The 23,217-nt window shown below is 31.7% G+C and overlaps 2 protein-coding genes across 2 annotated transcripts; one reads left to right on the top strand and one right to left on the bottom strand.

Annotated features, from left to right (window-relative positions):
- Window positions 1-353: 353 nt before the first annotated feature.
- LOC117910407 (bark storage protein A-like) lies at window positions 354-8,105 on the bottom strand. The gene is made up of 6 exons (XM_034824477.1): window positions 7,691-8,105; window positions 6,206-6,273; window positions 3,160-3,315; window positions 1,777-1,968; window positions 1,486-1,665; window positions 354-727 (listed from the first exon to the last, which is right to left on the bottom strand). The coding sequence occupies exons 1-6, from the start codon at window positions 8,103-8,105 to the stop codon at window positions 554-556; spliced, it is 1,185 nt and encodes a 394-aa protein (XP_034680368.1). The 3' UTR covers window positions 354-553.
- Window positions 8,106-14,237: 6,132 nt separating this feature from the next.
- Window positions 14,238-14,854, top strand: LOC117910406 (transcription factor MYB53-like). The gene is made up of 2 exons (XM_034824476.1): window positions 14,238-14,476; window positions 14,572-14,854. The coding sequence occupies exons 1-2, from the start codon at window positions 14,238-14,240 to the stop codon at window positions 14,852-14,854; spliced, it is 522 nt and encodes a 173-aa protein (XP_034680367.1).
- Window positions 14,855-23,217: the final 8,363 nt, after the last annotated feature.

Here is a 23,217-nt window from a genome sequence, read left to right as displayed (position 1 = left end):
AAAAAACAATATTCAAATAGTACCTTAGCTCCCGTAGTTGTGTTTGCATTATATGCAATAATTAATAGGTTGGAAATAGAGTGGTTCCATAATGTTTTTCCATAAATCAAGATAAAACATCATTTTTCATGTTGTTTGACAATAATTCAAACTATGGTGATGTTGCTCTCACATGAATAATGAAACTCACTTTTAGAAATCACTTTTTTTGCATCTTATTTACATAAAGCAGACATTTAAACAAGTATAATAGTGGAATATAGTTAGATCCACGAAAGTAGTGTATGAGATTAAACTCTCTTCAATAACATTATAGATAAGAAATTTCATAAAATTCAAAAACAAAGAAAAAGGAAGAAAAGAAAATATGGGTTTCTTATCATCAACACTCTTAAAAAATAGGTACAACACCATTAAAGTTTAAATACATCTGATCAAAGAAATAGAAACTAATTTACCCTTATTCCTAAAAAAAAAAAAAGAATAATTCTAATATAGTACATTTTCCGAGGAAAGAAAATCTCAGTTCTACCATACATGTAGCAATCAAGGTTCATTGATCATGAACTTTGCCCTCCCTACCCAGCAAACCAATAAACTCAACCGCAACCCTAACTGCATTTGTAGCTGCCAAAGAAAAGATTGAAGATGATAGTGTTCCTCCATCCCCAGCTGTGTCCGATATGCCTCGAAAAACAACACTAGGCACTCCATTGGACATAGACGCCTGCACATGATATCAACCATTCCAAGGGTTATAGAGCTGAAGCTAATAAAGAAAACCCTAAGTCTGTTTGGTAACTATTTTTTAAAACAAATATCCAAGAAACATGTTTAAGAACCAAAAATAAAAAGCATAGTGGTTTAAGAGAGCATCTGTTAGGCCTTATTTGAGAAATGTTTTCAAAAACAGTTTTAAAAAACCATTTTTGAAAATTATACTATGGTATTTTATAGAACAATAGTCTCTTTGGAATCTTGAAATGTTTTTACTCTATTTTCCATATTTTTAAATATGCTTTAAAGGTCATTTTCTATATTTATATAATTATTTTTAAAAACAGAAAGTCATAAGAAAATAAATGGAAACAATTGAAAACAAATAAAATATGTTTTATGAAAATATTATATTTCTATTTTTAAGAATAGAAAACCGTTTTTTATTTTTTTAGTTGTCAAACATATTTTCCTATCCTTTTGTTTTGAAAAACAGATATTTGTTTTTTAAAACGGTTGTCAAAGAGGCTTAGTTGTTTTTTGTTATTTTCATTCTAATGACTGTTCAAAAAAAAATATATATATATAAAGAATAATTAAAAATAAAGCACTAAATATATAAAAGTCATTTTGAAAACATATTTAAGAGTATGAAAAATAGATTAAAAACATTTTAGTTTCCAAATAGAATTTTGTTAAAACAATTTTAAAAAACTATTCTCGAAAACTGATTTTGAAAATACTTCCCAAATATAACACTTGTTTTACCATTACTACAGCAGCACTCTCCTCATCCACAGTCGAGATGTTTAAGGTCTTGAAAAGGAACTCATTGTATGCTGCATTATCGACGAATATATCTGCAGAAGAACCTCTCAATCCGTATGCAACTTTTGGTTTTTCCGGTAGGCAATATGTCTCGTTTAAGCACTGCTGCAAATTCACTTCCTGGGAAATGGAAAATACCGGTGAATTCACTTGGAAACAGGCTTGAATTCACCATAAATGGTAGTTCAAATTATCAAGCGAAAGTTTGAAGAGTTGAAGAAGATGGTGAACCTGAAGTTGAGTGGCCAGGTTGAACCATTTTGGATCGGTTTCAAGCCAGAAGAGCTCCTGCATTGGCCGGCCGGTGGAGTATAACTGCACCTGCGTAAACTCTATTTCTGCCAAAAGGTTTTCTCCCTTGATCGGTAAGTTGTAGTCCCCAAATTTCAATTCGGGTAATTCTCCTTTCTTTGATTTGAATTTCTATGCGTGACCAAACATCAGTATTCAATTGGAAAAATGTCAACCCTAAACCCGACTGTAAACCCAAACCCAATCCAATATAAAAGAGATGAAATCCAAGAATGGGGAAAGAGAAATATGTCCACAGTTCAAAACTAGTTCTAATGGTTGAGGCTTTGACTCTTCCACTTCTAAGAACCTGTTAGAAGAAAGTTAGACCCCATGCATGCAATGACCAAGAGAGATGAAATCCAAACATTGAAAAAAGAAAATATGCCTGCAGTTTAAAACAAGTTCCAATGGTTTATCATTTGGATCCAGCTACCACACCGAAAAACATAATCAATCAAATTGCACTATAATATACTTGGTCACATTGTTACATGGTCTCCGTGCCTTGGTTCATTGTTTGTACCCTCATTCAATGATTTAGATTTTATCATATGCCTTAAATAAGAGGCAAAATTTGATAGTTATAGAGTTAGTAAACTTACTTTTTTCCTCATCGTTTTTTTTTAAATATCTCAAAACCATGAACCCTAAATCAATATTAGTACTAAAAAGTAATGAAACATTTTTTGAAAAAATGTCCCTCAATCCAAAATATAAATGTAAACAAAAAGGGAAATATGTCTATATATAGTTCAAAACCAGTTCTAATGATTAGTTATTTAAAAAAAAATATCATAAATAAACTCTAAACCCTAAATTATAATCCTAACTATTACAATAATAAATATCTATGAAATTCAAACATTGGAAAAATGGATATGCTTGTGGCTCAAACCATTACTAATAGTTGATATAATAGTAGAGAGTGATGAAATCCAAAAATTCTAATAATAAAGGAATGTGCCTGCAATTTCTTAGGTTGTTTTTGGCTTTTAAGCTAGTCAAAGTTTCCCACTATAAGAAGTAACACTTTTAGTCATGTTTTATAACTGTGACTAAAAAAGGTAAAATTGTAGTTAAAACTTATAGTCATGGTTCTCTAAAACCGTGACTTAAACGTCACCAAATGTGGTGTGACTATAGCTTCTAGTCATGGTTTTGTTCATAATTTTCATTACTTGTTAGAAAAATGCCGAACCTTAAACCCTAACCGATAGAATAATAAAAAGTTAAAAAAGGAAATACGCTTGCATGTACTTCAAAACAATTCTTGATGGTTAATCATTTTTTGTGTTAAGTGAAGTTAATTTTAGCTAATACCTTCCATTTCCAGGAACTTGTTTGGGCAACATATTTGGGGACACTAACGTCACCAATGAGCAAGGAATCATTAGTGCTTCCAGCAATCCCATAATGAACGATTCCCACAACATCGAATGTGTCAATAAGAAGTTGCACGGTTATACCTGCATTTAGCTGAAGGTACCATAAAAAGGCAAAGTCACAACAAAAGTATACGATAATTTATGTGAGAAAAATGATGATAAATTTGGTATTATCATTTGACCGAATTTCATTTATTATACAAGGAAAGTTTTACAATGTTGGTGTCATTGGAGTTTAGGGTTTATTAATGAGAGTTTGATATGCATTACTCAATTATGGACCCAAAAAAAAAAAAAAAAAACCTTAGGAGCATAATATTAGCAATACATCTTGTTTCATCAAACTTATCATGGGTCTACTTGAGTCATTTTCAAAAAAATACTTTTAATAAAAAAATTAGGTGTTGAGTAAAATTTTAAAGATCATTTTAAAAAATTTAAAGAATGAAGTGATTTTTGGAGCAACACTTAGAGTGCATTTGATAGTGATTCTAGAAAACGTTTCTAGTATTTCAAATACTTGAATGATAAAAAAAATTTAAATTTTAAAAATGTTAGAAACACTTCCTAAAATCATTGTCAAACAGACTTTTAGAGTGCGTTTGGTAGTTATTCTAGGAAGTGTTTCTAGTATCTTTAATACTTAAAAGATAAAAATTTTCAAGTGTTAGAAAGACATAAATACTTCCTAAAATCACTACCAAACACATTCTTAATATTGTTTGATATGAGACTAGAAGGTTTAATTATTTAAATAAGGTTATTAATTTATTGAATATTCCTTTATTGAAGTTTTACTCTAATTGGAAAATCGATTCCAAATATGATAAATTAATTCTAAATCTTTCAAAATCCTCCACATATTTCAAGTAAAGCAATCAACTTAATGAATGACGCTTTTAATTTTATTATTTTCCATTTGTTATTTAGCCATAAGTGAGATTTTAAAGAAATTGATATAGGGTTTGCAAATTCCACAACTTGTTTTCTTCAACATGAAGTAGAACTTGATGCAACTCTCTCGAGAGGAAGATGACTAAGCAACCTGTTTAAAGATCTAAGACTCTTAAATGGTTGGGAAGTCAGTGGTCTTTAGGATCTTAGGATGGTTTGAAGGGTTATGATAAAGTGTTAAGAACTTATTGGAAAGTTGAATGGTATGAATAGGACCACAAGGAGAAGAATATTGGCAAAAAACAATGTTTTTACTTCTTCTTCTAGTTCTGCCTTAATACTCCAAGGGAGTTTTTTGATACTTGAATTGTTAGATGATTCCTTAGAATGCTTTTAAGAGCTCTAACATCTCTTAGAAGATTGGGTTAATTAATTTGGAGGTCTAAGTTGCACTTTCAGGTGCTATGATTTCATGAATCCTATGAAAATTCATGAGTCAGGAAATTATGAATGAGGTTGTTTTCTCCCTTAATATATTCCATCTAAAAAAAAATACTTAGAATTTCTTGCCCATTGGCGAGACTATGCTTATAAGCTATATTTTTAATATCTTTTTGTGGAATTAATTGTGTTGATTTGTAGTCAACATAAACTAAAAACTTTTTATTGAAAAGATTATCTTGAAATTTTTAGATGCACAATGTTTAAAATTTCTTTTTTGATAGTGTTATAATTGAGTTAGGCTTTGTTCCAAATCCCTGAGGTGAACTATTCTAATCTTTCCTTATCACCATCATTTTGCTTAAGAATTCCATCATAGCCTATTTTTGAAGCATCCGCTTTAACAATCTTAAAGGCTTGAAGATTATATAAGGCATGACAAGGTCTTAACTTTATCTTAATGTTGCACAAATATGACTTGTCCATGAAAAATTCTATAACATAATTAAGGCTTCCTAAGAAATGTTGTAATTGCTTCTTATCCTCAATCTCACCAAGAAACTTATCAGCAAATTGAATTGTTATCTAAATAGAAGTTATAAATCCTTGATAAATATGACAACCCAAAAATCTAATCTTAGTTTAGAAAAGGTTGATCTTAGAGGCTAATAAACTTAAATCATTTTCCTTGATAGTCTAGATAACTTATTAAGATGTTTCTCATGTTTTTATATGGATGAAACAGATACTAAAACATCATCAATATAAACAATGAGAATTTCTATATATATATATATATAAGAAAAATTAAAGATCTTATTCATTATATTTTAGAATTCTAAGGGTGCATTCTTAAATTGAAGGGTATGACATTCCATTTATAAGGTCCAAAAGGTATGGTGAAAGTTATCTTATAATGATCCTTTTAAGCAATTTGGATTTGCCAAAATCCTGATTTTCATATCAAACTAAGAGAACATCTTAAATTTAACTAACCTTTGGAGAAGATTTAGGAATAAAACATCTCATTAATCCATCTTAATGTGTCACTAAGAGATTTGTAATTAATTACAAGCCTAGGTGTTCCTCTTTCCAACTCTACTTATTTTTTAACATTAAATGTATAACAACTCCATAGATTTTCTTATTAAGAAGTTCTTGAATTTCATTTTCGCAATATTTTAGTAATTTTTGATTTATCTGAATTGGTCTTACCTTAGTGTGAATATCCCTGTTCTCTAAATTTTTTGTCATAGGGTGATTCTACCTCATGTTTACTCTTATACCAAAATGTATTAAGGGAATTTTGAAAAGACTTCTTTAACCAAATTTTCTTTAAATCTTTTGATGGCTTCCTGATTCTTCTTAATATTCAATTGATCCTCAAGATTCCTATTTCAAGTAATCTTATTTTTTACAAAATTCATTTACTAATAACAAAAATAATTTTAATAAAATTTTTCCATTTTCCATTAGAAATTAAGGAATCATGTAACAAAAATCATATATAAAAGAAAACACCCAAAATGCTTCATATCAATTTTAAAGTCATGTATTAACATATTATACAATTTAAAAATGTACAAAAACAATTAAGTAATTAATTACATTAAAATAGAGAAAACAAAGGAAATATATGATCTTACCGTTTGCTCCCCGGACATCACATAAATTACATCTACACCCTTAATCTTTCCAATATTGAATCTCCTCCCTAACATCCAATACACCAAAATTCAAATCATATTAGGGTTAAGAAGGGTAATTACAATCAAATGGTTGCAAAAGAGAAATATCAAATTGTTGGGATAAATAATTGAATCATTTTTTACATAAGATAATAGGTACTAATAATTTCAAATTGTATTTAAATTAAGATTTTAATACAATGAGAATCAATCTAGGAACACAATGCCAAGACCTATTCCGGGCTAGCATAGCCCAGTTCATATAGGCCCGCCCTAAAAAATAGCCCATTTCTCCGTTTACAAAGAGGCTGGCCTAATTGAGGAAGTTATGGACCTACCCAACTATGGGCCGAATTTGAGCTACCGAGAGTCGGAGACCCAAATAAAGTGACTAACAATGAGAGCTTCGGGAGCCCTAGTTATGGGTCTAAATTGGCCTAGAGAATCCAAATTAAGAACCCAGGGCCCAAGATATGGGCCTAGTTCAGGATACCCAAACTAAGAACACTTTTGGGCTACGTCAGCCTATCCAAGCCCAACCACTATCTCTTTAGAATTGGCCCCATTTCTCTATCTACAACATTTCTAGGCGCAATTTGGAAAGCTTTTGTTTTTTCCTTTAACTAAAAGCTGAAACCAAAACCGAAGCCATAATTTTCAAAAAAAGTAAAAGTTTTATTAAATCTAAATAACTTTAAGCATAAGCTAAAATCAATTATGGGCCTAGTTTGGGCTACTCAAATCATTTGCCTAATTTGGGCCAATTTCAGCCCATTCCAGGCCCAGACGCAGCCATTAAACAGTCCATTTGGACCCAAAACTGCCCCTACAACGTTTATACGCATGGCATTCTTAGTTCATTCAATCAAAGATGGAACACTGGGGCTCCACAAAGCATGGGCCACGTTTGGGCTGAGCCCAACCCATAAAAGCCACCCATAAAAGCCCAAGCACTACCCCATATATACAAACGGTATTCTAGTCAGTCCCATCGTCACCCACTATGTAAGAGACACATCCCAACTAGAAAGACTCTAGTTGCCACAGCTTATGGGCCCAATTTTGGGCAACACATACTATGGGCCTAAGTTGGTCCAAGCCCAAATACTACTGATAACTACTCCCTTGTTGGGAATAAAATTTAACGCTAAAGATAAAGCTAAAAACAATCTTAGTATTACTTTTCTATTAAGTGTCCACTTTCAAGTTAAAAGCTCTTTCATTAAAATTACTTTAAAACATATCTAAAAACCCTTATTAAGTTAATACCCAAGTAAGTGAGCCACCCAAACTCTCCACAAGTCATGGGCTGAGTTTGGGCTACTCAAATTATGGGCCCAAACCCATAAACCACATATCTCCAAACTCCAACCATCCAATTGAATCAAACAGGAAGAGCCATGAGAGAGAGAGAGACAGAGAAACAGAGGTAGAGAAGCATACCAGCAAGTTGAACCAGAGGAAAATCAGAGCTAGGAACAAAGAAACCAGAGACTTGAAGAGCAATTTCTTCAGTGGGATAAGTCATTAAAAGCCCAACAAAAGGCCCATTTCTCTCATTCACTCTCTCCACAACCCCATGGAGATGGTGGCTTAGCTTCAGCTCCACTGTCTCCTCCACCATTACCGCCACCACCAGCAACCCCACCAGATCAACGGCCCACAGCCCCCATCTCCACCCACCCACTACTCCTCCCCGCCCTCCGATCATCGAACTCCCTGCTGCTGATGGTGATCGGACGGCTGTGGAGGCTCCTGGAAAGAGGTAGACAGTGAAGGCTGGAGAGAAAGTTGGGAGGGCTGTGATTGTTGGGTGTGGGATTTGGTGTGCGACATGGTATCTTTTAATGTTGTCCATGTCCGGAGACCTGTTGGTAGACACGTGCATTCGCTATTCCATCACGTGACTTTATAATTGTCGGTACCACATATATATTGGATTAAATATAAATACTTTCAACATTTTTTTTATGAAATAAATTTAACTCATGAGATAGGTATACAAAAATTGAGAAAATATTTTTTCCCAATAAAAAGAATATATTTTTCATATTTGTTTGGCATTTTGGGAAGTGTTTTTAAAAAACGATTTTGAAAACTAACTTTTTCAAAATTATTCTCATAAACTTGAAATATTTGGACCCTCTTTTCTATATTTTAATTGTTTTTAAAATATAGCTTTTAGCGTGTAATATTTTATTTTTAATCGGTCATCATATTTATAACATTATTTTTAAAATTAATTATCATGAGACAACTGAAAAATAATAAAAAAATGTTTTCAAAAAATAAGTTATTTTTGTTTTTAAAAATAGAAAATTATTATTTATTTTTTAATTGTCAAACATATTTTCTTTTTTTTTTCTTAATATTTTTAAATCTAAAGCTTATTATTTTATTTAGGAATTATTTTTATTCTTTAAATATCTATTTATATTAATTATTATCAAAATTATATTTTCTTGCTTATTTCTTTCCCTTAATCATGTCTTTTTATGTTTTATCACTTTTTTTTTTTATTTAGTTATCTACAATGGCATTTAATACAATAATCATCTTTGTCTAATCGAATTCTTGAAAATTAAAAAAAAAAAAATAGGAAGAAAGAAAAATAAAAAATATTTTAAAATAGAAAAATAATTATACATATGTCATAAAGTAGATAAATTATCATTTTGGTATTAAATGTATTTTCTAATTCTATATATTATTATGAAATACTACAAACTATATTATTCGTATATTTAAATTTGATTAAATAATTTTAATATATGTATTGTGTTGCTTCTTTTATTTTGCCTTGTTATGATTATTATCTCTTTTTGAATCCACTAGTCTCATGAAACCACATTGATCTCAATTTTAATAGTAAAAGAAACTATTACAAGACAATATGTATAAATTATTGACACAATATTTAATGAAATCAAATACTTAATATTACATATATACTTCAAAAATTTATATTTCTTATAAACACACAAGATATTATTATTATCAAATATCACATATTATATCATACATAATATCATTTTTTTTTGTCAAAACAACTTTAATATATGTATTATTATTTTTTCTATCATTTTTAAAGTATTTTTTTCAATAGTTTTATGAATTTTGATCCACTTATTTGTCATCTAAAATTTTGTCATAATTGTCACTAATATTTTCAAATATATCATAATATATCCGTAAAAACGGATATTTTTATCCTTAATAATTTTAAGATTGTAGTTATTTTAAATTTTATTCTTAAAATTGAATACTTTCCATTTGAAGTCAACATTTCATTTTAACAACCCTTTTATATCTTCATTATAAAAAAAATTGCAACATAATCTTAAATATTATGTTAATAATTATTACTCAATATATATATATATATGGGGCTACTAAACAAAATTATCATCATCATCAATATCATAAAAAAATGTTGATAATAATTGAGTAAAAATAAACTTAAGCACGACATATGATAGGATCTAATGCAAAAATAAGGTTTAAACCTTACATTAGAATCATCTGCATTGATCATGTTGGACATATTACAACACCGGACATCACGAGCTATAAATCTCAGATGCAGTGGCCAACTATTACCAAAGCTTCCGCTTGCCTGGCAGATTTTGGACAACCACTTAAGTGCACTTAACCACTACTCAAGCGTATGAGGCGCTTGGGCATTGGATAAGCACTTGAGTAGTTCCAATGCTTGAGTGTCATTTGTTTTTCTAAAATATCAATTTAAGCATTTTCTTGTTCATAGAAAAAATATTGATCCACTTTAACCCTTCAATCACCTAACTTGCCACTAAACAAACCTTTTTAGGTTTACTTGTGACTTTTTGGTTGAATCAACAACAACCTTGAATCTTCAGTGGAGAGTAAGTCACTGTCTACAAGGTTTCCTAAGGTAGGATAAATAGGAACAAAATTGTCAACAAACAAAAATAAGACTCAATGTCCTAATAATCTCTCTTTTTGGTAATTTTGTGATAAAACACTGTTGCATAAACTCCTTAATACTCTCAAATAAAGTTTACATAACATCAATTACTCTCAACTAAGCCTAAACATTCAAACACATGTTGATACTCTCATAATGCATAATGATTTGGTACACTCTTTCAGTACTTGTAATTTGCACACACTAAACATAAATACTCAGGGTAAAGAAGTGTGTAGGAGAAATATATAAATCTAATCATGTAATCAAGATATAGTAATAGAGAATCACTAAGGTAACATCGAACTGCTACCTAAAAAGGATAGCATGAATGAAGTGAGCCACACGACATTGAATCTGAGTATGATAGGACAAGGGGTAGCAAGAATACGACAAATATGTAACAATGACCCAAGTTGACTTGGTGAAGTTAGCAATGGAAACATAAGTTAGCAATGGACAAGACTTGCCATACAAAGTGGTAAGAATATAGGCAAGCTCACCTCTAGTGAGTGCATGAACCTTTAGAGAGAAGACTGGAAGCTGACCAGCAAAAACAGGCATGCTTAGTACACGCCTGATAGACAGAATAAAGACCATGAAGGTTTGACTATACATAATAACTCGAAACATGAGACCAGTAACTACTAAATGGATGTTCAAATAGAATATGAGAATGTAATGAGGATACAAAATCCCTCGAATAGTTATACGAGTCTCTTAGCCCCTAACATGAAAGAGAGTAGGGAGAAGGGTGTCCTGAAAAACCCTAAGGTCAATAGAGGGCTCTATCTCAACTCGGTGACCTCGAAGGACAAAATAGTGTCCATCACAATCCTTGTCGAAGTGAAAACACTCTAAGAGAAAAATCATCTAGGTTAAAAGGACCTTAGATGGGAATACCATGTATAGGCTCAGGAGATAGAGACGTGGAAAGAGTCACCTTCTTGGGACAACGATGTTCTGCCATACTACTAATACTGAGAAAGTATAACAACAAGAAATTGAGAAAAATACCTTAAGAAACTAAACCACTAGAAATGCTCAAAAGATAGCCCTGAACAATAGTATAAGGACGAAAAAACGAAATAGGACATGAACTGACCATGAAAAGACAAGGATCATAAACCTAGGGCACTCAAGGGAACTAAAAAGAAGATAATGAAGAAAATGGCACGTTGGAATGCATTATATAGGTGCTTGGGCTGTTGGATGCAAGATTAGTGCTCGGGCAGTTTAAGTGTTGGATATAACTTAAGGACCACTCAAGCACTTATATTGCATGAAGGAGTACTAGAAGCAACTTATGGATGCTCGAGTGCTTTGAGTGCTGGTATTGAGTGCTTGATCAATGAAAAGAGCACTTGAACGCTAAGATAAGCGTTCAAGTCTGATAGAATAAATGAAATGAAGAAAAATATGAAAAATAGATAGAATACTCAAAGCTTCACAAAATAGAAATTGAAAGAACAAGTAATTGGCAGAGTTAAAAATAATAAGAATAATCTGAAAATCATCTCAGGGCATGATTTAATCCAAAGAACTTGCAAAATTTAAGAGAGTAGTAATAATTCAAGTAGAAAGCCTAGAGAATATAATTCAAACAATGGATACTCATATTACTCTACTTAATACCATAATCACTAAGGATCTATTTCATCCAAAAGAGTTGGGTACAACTTCCTAAAACAATGCATTCCGCTTTTGCAATGTACAAAGATATTAAATTTTGCTTCTTACTTAGTCAAGTGACTAAACAATCCCCAACAGTGAAGCAAACACAAGAAGTGTTTTTCCTATGCTTTATGTTTCCGACCCAATCGCCATTGAAATATCTAACAATAACATAAGAGGAACCACAAGGGTACCATAACCCATAATTTAAAGTCCCACTAATGTAGCAAATGATTCTTTTAACAATAGTTAAGTGTGACTCTTTGGAATTTTCTTGGTACCTAGCATAAGTGTCCACACTAAAAGAAATGTTTGGACGACTCACAATGAGATATAACAAACTTCTTATAATACTCCTATAAAGCTTTTGCTCAACATATTTTCCAGATGTGTCCTTGCAAAACTTAGAAGTGGTGCTCATGATTGTCCTAGAGTGCTTGGTGGATTTAAGGCCAAATTTCTTTACTAACTCCCTAGCATATTTAGATTGAGACAAAAAAATGTCATCTTTAAGTTATCTAATCTACAGTTCTAAGGAGAAATTGAGTCCACTTACCATGCTCATTTTGAACTCTTTTTTCATTTCCTCAACAAAATTAAGGACAAAGTCACTTGAGGTGGCTCCAAAAACTATATTATCAACATAAATTTGAGTCATTAATAGTTTAGAGTTATACCTATGAATGAAAAGAGTTCTATCAACTTCCCATCTCTCAAAACCTTTTTCCAAAAGGTAAGTTGTAAGCCTCTCATATTTACAAAAGAATGATTCCAATGATTTTAGTTTGATCATTAAGGAAAATGAATTTGGTTTTATTATTAAGAAAAATGGTTTTGGTTTTATTTTTTTTAAGAAAAATGATTTTTTTATTATTAAAAAAATCATCTCAATATTCCTTAAAAAATGTTTCTGCTTACATTAAAAAAGGAGTTCAATTAAGGAAAAAAAATGATTTCAAATTTTTTTTTTTGATGATTGAAAAAATATATAAAAAAGATTACTGATAAAATCAAACCGGTATGTAATAGAAATAAACATATAATAATAATGATGATGATGATGATGAATCAAAGGAGCTAAATAAATCAATGTGGCCAATCCAAAGCAAGAAAACAAGTAAAGTAACTATACGCTAACTTGTAATCCAAATGAAGGTCAAATACAATCAAGGATGAAAATATCGGTAATCACGGATATATTGACGGATATTTTGATAAAAAATGTCGATAAACCTAAAATTGATCAAAACTTATAAAAATATAAAATAATACTTTTAAAAATGAAATTAGAAGTATAATAGACATTTTAAAGTTATTTTGTTGAATAAATTGATATATACATATATATAATATTGTACGTGTCAATAAAAAATATAAATTTGATAAGTGTACATTGATTATTAAATTACATCAAATATTATTTGATGATAATATTGGGATATTTGATTATAATATATTTAATTTTAAAATATATTTAATATTAAAATTATGATACAATATAAAATAAATAATGATAAATATATAATTTTTTAATATTTAATTAATATATTAATAATATTAAACACATTGGAGAAAATTATCTTGATCATTTTTATATTTTTGCTAATCAATTAAATAAAATTTTTTATTTAATTATAAAATAATTATAATTAATTTGTTCTTTAAACTATTTTTTTTTTAATATTTTATATCCTAACTTTTGATATATATATATATATATATTTGGTGCATGATATTTAGCAAATGACAAACTTGCCTCAACGGTGCCTTGAATGCCCCCAACGGCAGTAAGAAGAAAATAGCTCAATTTTGAGCTTTGAGCATGTTGACCATTCGCTTTGACCAGCTGTTGATTGCCGATACATGACCATATACGATATATCGCAATGCCATGTGGTCAGATTATGGAGACATGGATATGCACCATTTCCGTTTGGAGCCGGTTTTTATAGGCCTATTTGGAAAAGGTGCTTGATGGAGGAATGCACCACCGTCTTCCGTTGCCGCATGCCCATTTCCGTTTGTCATTTTGAAACTTATGTTTCGACAGCTCAAACGGAACTAAAGGCAGATCCCCTCAAGTCCGATGGTGGATAAGGTGGTTGATGGAGGGATGCACCACCGTTTTCCGTTTGTCATTGGCCGCAAGCCCATTTCCGTTTGGCATTTGACTTCAAACAAACTGAACTTATTTTTCGTCAACTCAAACGGGAACTAAAGACAGATCCCCGGCCCTCAAGTCCGATGGGATGGTTCAGTTTGTCTCACTGCTATAAATACACCACCTGAAGCTTAGCCATTCACATTATTTCTTCAAGCTCACTCATAGAAGCAGTGTTCATTTCTTCCATCTTTGCAGGGAAATCCGTAATGCCACGGGACCCAAGACGGCGATGGACCCCAGAAGAAGACGATAAGCTCAAACACTTTAAGACAGAATACCCCAATCTACCTTGGGGAGATGTGATAAAGCTGGCGAACCTGCAGGACAGGGATGAAAAGAGCTGTTGGGAAAGGTGGAATAACCATCTGAAGTCTGATTTCAACAAAGAGAAATTTTCCCCACAGGAAGATGAACGCATCATCTATCTAAGACGCCATGATGTGGGGTAATGAGAATCATCCTCATATTTTTCCATGTAATATGATAGTGTGGTGATCAGCTTGAGTCTGAGGTGGAGTTCCTGTGTTGTGTTGCTTGCAGGTGGGCATCTATGGCAGAAAATTATCTTCGTGGGCGAGCTCCTAATGCTATCAAGAACCGGTGGAACAACTACCTGAAGAAGAGGCATGCGACTACAAGTGACCCTGTCCGGGAAGACCTTGAGGCTCGGGTGGACGAAGCTTTGACTACCAAAGTTGATCCGGAATCTCCGGATGAGGAGACTAGTAATCACTCTGTGGCTTCGACGTCCGACTCTGATGATTTGATTCCCAACCTTCATCCAAATGCACTTTGTTCAATTGAGGACACATTCACCATATGAAGAAATCGCCAAATTATGGATAATGAGACAAGTTTGGGTGTCCCATATATATATATATATATATATATATATATATATATATATGTGCTTGCTGCTAAATAAGCATCATCTTGTCCATGGTGATGAATCCATGCAGCTTATAATAAAACTGTGTGTTTTGTATTATGCTGATCAGGGTTTGTAGGTTGATTTCTGAGTATTGAACAGTCTTCTCATATGATGACCGACGATAATCTAAATCCAATTAGTTCGATTCCTGAACACTCCAGCTGAAGAAATCGCCAAGTTAAGGGTGATGAAAATCCTTAGTACATGCCTTTGAAGTTAGGGATAATGAGAGTGAAAAGTACATGTCTGAGTGTCCTCTATATATGTATTTATGTTTGCTGCTAAATTAAGCATCATCTTCTCCATGCAGCATATAATAAAGCTGTGTGTATTGTATTATGCTGAGGGTTTTGTAGGTTGATTTCTGAGTATTGAGCACTGTTCTCATATGCTAATACTAAATCCTCTCATCATCATCTACTGCATGAACTCCATACTTCAATCTTCTTACCTTAACTATTAACTGACTCCACCATTTCAATGGGTTTATGTGTGAAAGTCAAAATTTAACTATTATTATTCTTCCATGCCTGAATTAATTTTTTTTTAATTCAGATATTATATTATGCAGCTCATAATTCATAACCACTTCCGAGATTAAGCCCTAAGCCATCAGTGATTCAACTATCCTTCTGATTATTATAAACAAAAAAGATAAGTCAAAATAGCTTAAATTACTTTTAATCATTTATAATTTTCAAAAGACACGTGTACCAGATTTCAGGTGTAATATTTATAGCAGTGAGACAAACTGAACCACCCCATCGGACTTGAGGGGATCTGCCTTTAGTTCCGTTTGAGTTGTCTTAACATAAGTTTCAAAATGCCAAACGAAAATGGGCATGCGGCCAAATGACAAACGGAAAACGGAAAACGGTGGTGCATCCCTCTATCAAGCACCTTTTCCACCATCGGACTTGAGGGGATCTGCCTTTAGTTCCGTTTGAGTTGTCGAAACATAAGTTTCAAAATGCCAAACGGAAATGGGCATGTGGCCAAATGACAAACGGACGACGGTGGTGCATTCCTCCATCAAGCACCTTTTCCAAATAGGCCATCAGCTACAGATTTGTCATATTATTATTATTATTATGGACACATACACCAGCTGAAGAAATCATCAAGTTATGGATAATGAGACAAATCGAAAGTATATATTTTACATGCCTTTGGGTGTCATATATATATGCTTGCTGCTAAATAAGCATAATCTTGTCCATGGTGATGAATCCATGCAGCTTATAATAAAACTGTGTAGTTTGTATTATGGTGATCAGGGTTTGTAGGTTGATTTCTGAGTATTGAGCAGTCTTCTCATATGATGATAATGCTAAATCCTCTCATCATCTACTGCATCAACTCCATTCTCCAATTTTCTTACTTTTTAACTCTTTTGAAATGAAGTTTAATCACATAATTCAACCTTGGAGTATATATATATGTTCTAAATCTTTTTAATTAGGTTTTATTTTTCTTGTCTAAAAATTAAAAGGACTAATACAGCATAACTGATTAATATAAAGTCAACTGGTTTACACATCTATCATCCAATCTTCCACCAAGATTTTCAAATTATATCAGTTCTAGGGCAGGCTATTTCAGTTGCCTTGCACAAAGCTTGCACCGGGAGACAATAATATATATTATTGGCATTTGGCCCCACTTTTGTTTTCTTCCTATCTTGATTGTCCTCAATTACCCAAATATATATGTCCTTGACTCAGCTATTCTTTACCTAAGAATCGATCTCACCCGCAGTAGTTGATTTTACTTATTTTCTTTAAGACAATTGTTAAAAAAATAAAAATAAATAATGGGATAAATATGAAGAATAATTAAAACCCACATTAGTTGATTTTATTTATTTATTTATTTTTAAATAACTATTTTAAAGAATAATGAGATAAATATGAAGAATAATAAAAATAAAAATATTATATATAAAATTTATTTTTAAAAAATATTTGAAAACATAGAGAAAATAAGTTTAAACTATTCCAAATTCTTAAATAAGTTTTTTCTCTAGTAAACATTAAGAAATATTATTCAAAATTGTTTTCAAAAACTATTTTTTAAGAATAATTTTCAAAAACCTTCCCAAGCATACCTATTTCTTCCAAACTAGGTTCCTTTATATTGAATCTTTCATCTCCATGGACTTGGGGTTTGCATGCAACAGACCCTACTCAGACGCCTCTTCCTAATCTTGAAGCATCCAGTTTTAATTCCTATTGCACCTTTTCCCCCTAATTGTTTAAATTACTTCTACTCTTCTAAAAATGATGAAGTGAAAGAACAACCCTTTTAAGACCCAGAAATGTTTGGAGTTCGTTTTATCTACGGGGTCACAACAAATGGATTAATTTTTTCACTTCTTATTTTGTAATTTAACCTTAGGATGATGGTCGCCCATGGAATGCATAACAAGGAGTACAACATTTGCAGTATTGTCCGTTGAAACCTAAGTAAGGTTCTAAACTTCAATTGGGTTCGTTAGCTTCTGCTTTTATACTTCATTCCCTAATTTTTATGGTCGGCATGGCATCGTGGTAAGTTTGATCCATGTTCAAATCCAAATTTGGTAGGTTTTATCCAATTTACACCAAGTTGTCAATCTAAATAGTGCCACCATCTGTTTTTTTTTTTTCTTTCCTACTTTTTAGGAATCAAACAATGCATTAATCTAGGAAGCTCTCCCAAACATGGCGTAGAAACCTCTACCCAAAAAGAATAATTATACGCTATACTTGAAAGCTGGAATTTCACCTACTATTCACAGGGGAAGCATCCATGTGTGACACGTGGCTTCCTTTTTCTTTATTAATATTAAATCAAATAATTTTTATTAATTCTATTTTATTTACAAAATTTTAATAGTAAATATAAAATTCTAATTTAAATATAAAATAAATTTCATGATATGCATGTCCTTTATATAACACACTTGATGCATAGTACTTTAAAAAATCTATTACAATGCAGTATGTATAAATTATTGATATGACATTTAATGAAATTAAATACCTAACATAGATTAATATTAAGTATATACTTAAAAAATTCAATTTTCTTATAAACACATAAAATATTATTGTCACATATCACATATTATATCATGCATATACCAATTTTTTCACCAAAACAATTTTAATATATGTATTATTATTTTTTGGGATAACCGATTAAAAGGGATAAAATTCCCTCAATATTGCAAAACCAACCTTCCCCTTTTAATAGCCTCCAAAATTACCCAATCTAGACAAAAATACCCCTTAGCTACTTCACCCCTTTTTCCCATTCTAATTTTATTTCCCTCCCTTCACCATTTTTTTTTCTTATTCTTTCTTCCACTTTCTCATTTTTTTTTTCATTTTCTCTTGTTATTCCCATTTCTCTATTTTCAACACATTTCTTCAAATTTCTTCAACTTAAAGTGTTTAAAGTTGTGACTAGATAAACAATGCTTAAAGTTATGGTTGGATCAACAATGTACGCTTTTTTTTTTTTCCATATTTTTTTCTTTCATGTTTTATTTATTGAATATTTTCAAACATTTAATGAGATGTAGTAAATATTTAAATAAGTTTGAAATTTTTATAATTTTCGTAATATCATTTACAACCATGAAAAAAAGGGTTAAAAGAAGGAAACGGTCAACTTAAAAAGTGTAGCGTGGAAAAACATTGTCCATATGGAAAGATCAAATGATGGTAAGTAATAAAACTTATGAAATTTTATGATGATTTTAGTATTATTTGCATATTTGTCCTTTGTATAGATGTAAATATAAGTGTTAATAGGGTTTTGATATAATATGTAAAGTTATTTTTTTTAGTTATATACCAAAACTTTATGGATATTAAGTTGAACTCGACGTAAGTTAAGATTATATATAGTTATTTTATAGTAACATAATATTATTATTATTTTATTTAATTATACTCAATTTGAGTTGAATCATTTGCAAATTACCCTTGACATTAATGAATTATAGCATAAGCAATCTTTTAGTAAATAAATATATTGTTATTGTTAAAAATAGTTGAGAGTTACAATATCAAAATTTATTTAATAAGTATAAACATTGTATTTCTATAGCATTACTGGTATTATTTGAGGTAGTAAAGATGATTAATAATATTATTTATTTTTTGTTTTTAAAAAATAAATAAATGTGTAATGAAATAATATGTATTTAATAATGAATGAGTTTTTTTAAAAAAAAATTAATACCTACTTATTGATGGTAATGCTATGATGTAACTAAAAACTATTCTAATATTATATGTTGATGACAATAATTGAATTATTTTGTTATTTCAATGGTTGATGAAGTAGGAATAATGCTTTTATATGAAGGAGAATGGGTACAGGATGGAAATGCTTTCTATTTCGAAGGAAGTAAAGGTAAAGGCATTGAGGTCCCGAAAACTATATCATATAAAAAGTTATTAGGGGTTGTCCATCATATTCTGAAGTTGGATCCAACAAATTGTTCTCTTTTAATGAAGTATGTATTCAATGCCAACATATCCATAAGTCCTATACAACTAATTGATGATGGAGATGTGAAATTCTTTATTGGTTTAAATTGTACAAATGGTGAGCTACCTATTCCATTGTGCATCACAGTTGAAAAGAGAATTGATAATCATAGTCAGAAATCAATTTGCAATTCTTATTTTGAATATCATATGTCTTCTAAGATTGATAAAAAATTGAACGGGGACTCAACGTTGATGCATAAAAGTAAATATATTCATTGTGAGTTAGTTGAAACTCTTATTGTTGATGGTGAAACTGGACCAAGATTTCAAAATGAGTCACTTGAAGGGTATAAAGTTCATGATTGGAATATGAACGAGATTGCAATTAATGAGGAGGATTATAGGATAGATACTAACCCTACTAATGATGAGCAAGTGACCCAAATTGGCTCCTTCAGAACTAGTTCAACTCAGAGTGCATAAATCTTGACCATGATTGATATAAATGATGGTTTCATACATGACAATCCCACTATAATTGAAAGTGTAGCAAATGAAGGACAAAACATGATGCAACAACCTATAGTTAGTGGAATTAGTGATGACCATCTAGAAGAGCACCAAATATACTCAAGTAAGAAAGAATTACAAAGAAAGTTGTATATGATGGCTCTCAAAAGGAAGTTTGAGTTCAAAACAACTAAATCCACTACTAAGTTATTGCTTGTTGAATGTTTTGATAAGGAATGCAAGAGGTGAGTTCGTGCTACCAAGTTGGGGATTTCCAATATGTTTCAAATAATGAAATACTATTCAACACATTCTTGTCAGTTAGATATGATGTCTTGTGACAATCGACATGCAAGTAGTTGGTTGACTGGTGAGAGTATAAGAGAAACATCAAGGGGTTGGTTGTGAATTTCAACCAAAAGACATTGTAGCAAACATTTGAAAGTAGTATGACATTCAAATCAATTATGATAAGGCATGGAGAGCCAGAAAACTTGCTCTAGGTTCTATTAGGGGATCACCTGAGGAGTCCTATAACACTTTACCATCCTATTGCTATGTTTTAGAGCAAAAAAAATCTTGGTACCATTACTGATATAGTTACCGATTGTGATAATTAATTCAAATACTTTTTTATGTTGATTGGTGCATCTCTTGTTGGGTTTCACACATCAATAAGGCATGTGGTTGCAGTTGATGGGACATTTTTGAAAGCAAAGGACTTTGTTTATTGCAACGTGTAAAGATGACAACAATTAGATATACCCTTTTGCCTTTGGAATTAGTGACTCCGAAAACGATGCCTCATGGGAGTGGTTTTTACAAAAATTGTCTGATGCAATTGGACACATTAATGATTTGTTTATGATATCAGATCGACATGGTAGCATTGAGAAAACAATACATAAAGTATTTTCCCATGCGAGGCATGGTGTCTGCACTTATCACGTTGGACAAAATTTGAAGACAAAGTTCAAGAATCCTACAATTCATAAGTTGTTCCATGATGCTGCCCATGCTTATTGTGTTTCAAAGTTTAATTTTATATTTGGGTAACTAGAAATGATTGACCTAAGAGCAGTAAGATATTTGATGCATGTAAGAGTTGATCGATGCGCACATTCATATTATACCGGAAAAAGATATAATATCATGACCACAAGGATTGTTGAAAGCCTTAATGCTATGTTGAAAAATGCTAGAGATCTTTTGGTTTTGTAATTGGTTGAAGAATTGAGAAACTTACTTAAAAAATGGTTTGTGACTCGTCAACAACAAGCAATGTTAATGTCAACTGAACTTACTATGTGGGCTGATGGAGAACTTCGTTCAAGATATAATATGTCAACAACATATCTAGTGAAACTTATCAACTCTAAGGAGTGTAATGTTAAATATGCTGGCATTAGTGCTCAAGTGAATTTAGACACTCATTCATGCACATGTCAACAATTTGATCTTGATCATATTCCATGTACACATGTTATTGATGCTTTTGGATATTACAACATTTCATTTACACTTTGTGTTCCCAATATTTTACTACTAAAGCATTGTTATCTTCATATTCAAAGTGTATTTAACCAACTGAAAATGAAATAGATTGGATAATACTTGATCACATTCGTAACAAAGTTATGTTACCACCTAAAACGAGACACTTAACAGAAAGACCAAGGAAAGTAAGAATTCCTTTTAGTGAAGAGGGTAAGCGCACATCTCATTGTAGTCTATGTGGACAATATGGCATAATAAAAAACATGCAAACGACCAATCCCTTGATATCATGATAGCTTTGGCACCCTACGAACTTATATAGAATGAAAATTGTAATAGTGAGTTTTTTTTTTTTTTGGTATCCATGTGAACGAAAATGTAAGTTACTTTTTTGTATAAGGTGATAGGATAAGCACATGGATGAATACTGTAATAATGATCCCTTTTTTTTGCATACCCATAGAAATGGAGATATTTTTTTACTTTTGTACATGTGAAACCAAGGTTTGGTTAATCTTGATTTTGATGATAATAAAACAAGGTTTAGAACTAATGATTATATTTGAAGTGTGATTAGACAAGATGATTTCCAAAGTGGCAATCACAAAGACAAATCAAGCTAAGGAGAAATCATGAAGAAGAAGACCACTTCAAAGATAAGTGTTTTTCAAGACCCAAGCTTCATAAGATCTCTTTGTAAGGTTGTTGGTGCACTAGGATTTTCATGCATTACATTCTTTACTTATGCACCAAAATCATCTAAGAGTTATTTTGTTTTAAATATTTTAAGAATTGGATGATTTCATGTTTTCAACTAAAACCTTGTGTTAAATGTCTTTCAAACTTGTTTTAAAAGGTTTTAAGTCGAAAAAGTTGGTTGTTGAGCCAAAAAACGGCTCAACCGGTTGAACCGGGTAAGGAACCGGTTGATAGCAAGCTCAACCGGTCGATGTTTGGGTTGACCCCTAGCTCAACTGGTCGAGGGCTGGGTCGACCCACAGCTCAACTGATTGAGGTCTGGGTAGACCCCCCAGCTCAACCGGTCGAGGGTGCAAAAAACTTTCTCTTTATTCCAGAACAGTTGTTCAATCGGTCAAGGTTGAACCTCAACCGGTTGAGGTCCGATCGAGGTCCAATGATCACCTGCCAAACATTAAATGCCAACGGCTAGTCAACCGGTCGACCCCTAGCTCGACCAGTCGAACCCCCAAACGGCTAGTTTGGCTTTTCTCTTCTATAAAAAGGCTTCAATCTTCATTGTTTAAAAAACTTAACCTTCCCAAACCTTTCTTGATTATATTTGAGCCTTAGAAGAGTGTTTTTGAGTGCACCATTATTATAAAACTTGCATATCTTTAGTACACCCTTCAATCCTAGTTTTCTTATTTCATTTGAACTTAAAGTTCTTGTGCTAGGATTTTTGTAAGATCTTTTATTTGTAAACCTTTGAGAAGAATTTTCTCAAGAGTGTGGTATCTCTTGAGAAGTGTAATGGGTGCTTGGAGCCAAAAGTCCAAGAGGGTGAATTGGAACCATAATCCAATTGTATTGCTTGAAGGCTTGGTTTGGAAGCCTTGAATTAGTGGAACCTCAAGCTCGAGATTGAAGCTAGAGGAGAGTGGATGCAGGCCGGGTTGCGTCGAACCACTATAAACTCTTGTGTTTGCATTCTCTCTTCCCTACTCTTTAATTTATATGCAATTGTATTTATATTGCTTATCATATACTTGCATATAATTGTCTCTTCATTCACATAGTTTA

The sequence above is a fragment of the Vitis riparia genome, unplaced genomic scaffold, assembly GCF_004353265.1.
Source record: "Vitis riparia cultivar Riparia Gloire de Montpellier isolate 1030 unplaced genomic scaffold, EGFV_Vit.rip_1.0 scaffold731_pilon_pilon, whole genome shotgun sequence".
In the NCBI taxonomy this organism is placed as follows: Eukaryota; Viridiplantae; Streptophyta; class Magnoliopsida; order Vitales; family Vitaceae; genus Vitis; species Vitis riparia.
The sequence above is the reverse complement of the archived record's forward strand: the minus strand, read 5'-3'. Positions and strand labels throughout refer to the sequence as shown.

Coding starts and splice junctions, on each gene's coding strand:
- LOC117910406 (XM_034824476.1), top strand. CDS start 14,238: ATGCCACGGGACCCAAGACGGCGATGGACCCCAGAAGAAGACGATAAG. Junction 14,477..14,571: donor CTAAGACGCCATGATGTGGG/GTAATGAGAATC, acceptor TGTTGCTTGCAG/GTGGGCATCTATGGCAGAAA.
- LOC117910407 (XM_034824477.1), bottom strand. CDS start 8,105: ATGGACAACATTAAAAGATACCATGTCGCACACCAAATCCCACACCCA. Junction 1,969..3,159: donor CAAGTTCCTGGAAATGGAAG/GTATTAGCTAAA, acceptor GGTCACGCATAG/AAATTCAAATCAAAGAAAGG. Junction 1,666..1,776: donor ACCTGGCCACTCAACTTCAG/GTTCACCATCTT, acceptor TCCATTTCCCAG/GAAGTGAATTTGCAGCAGTG.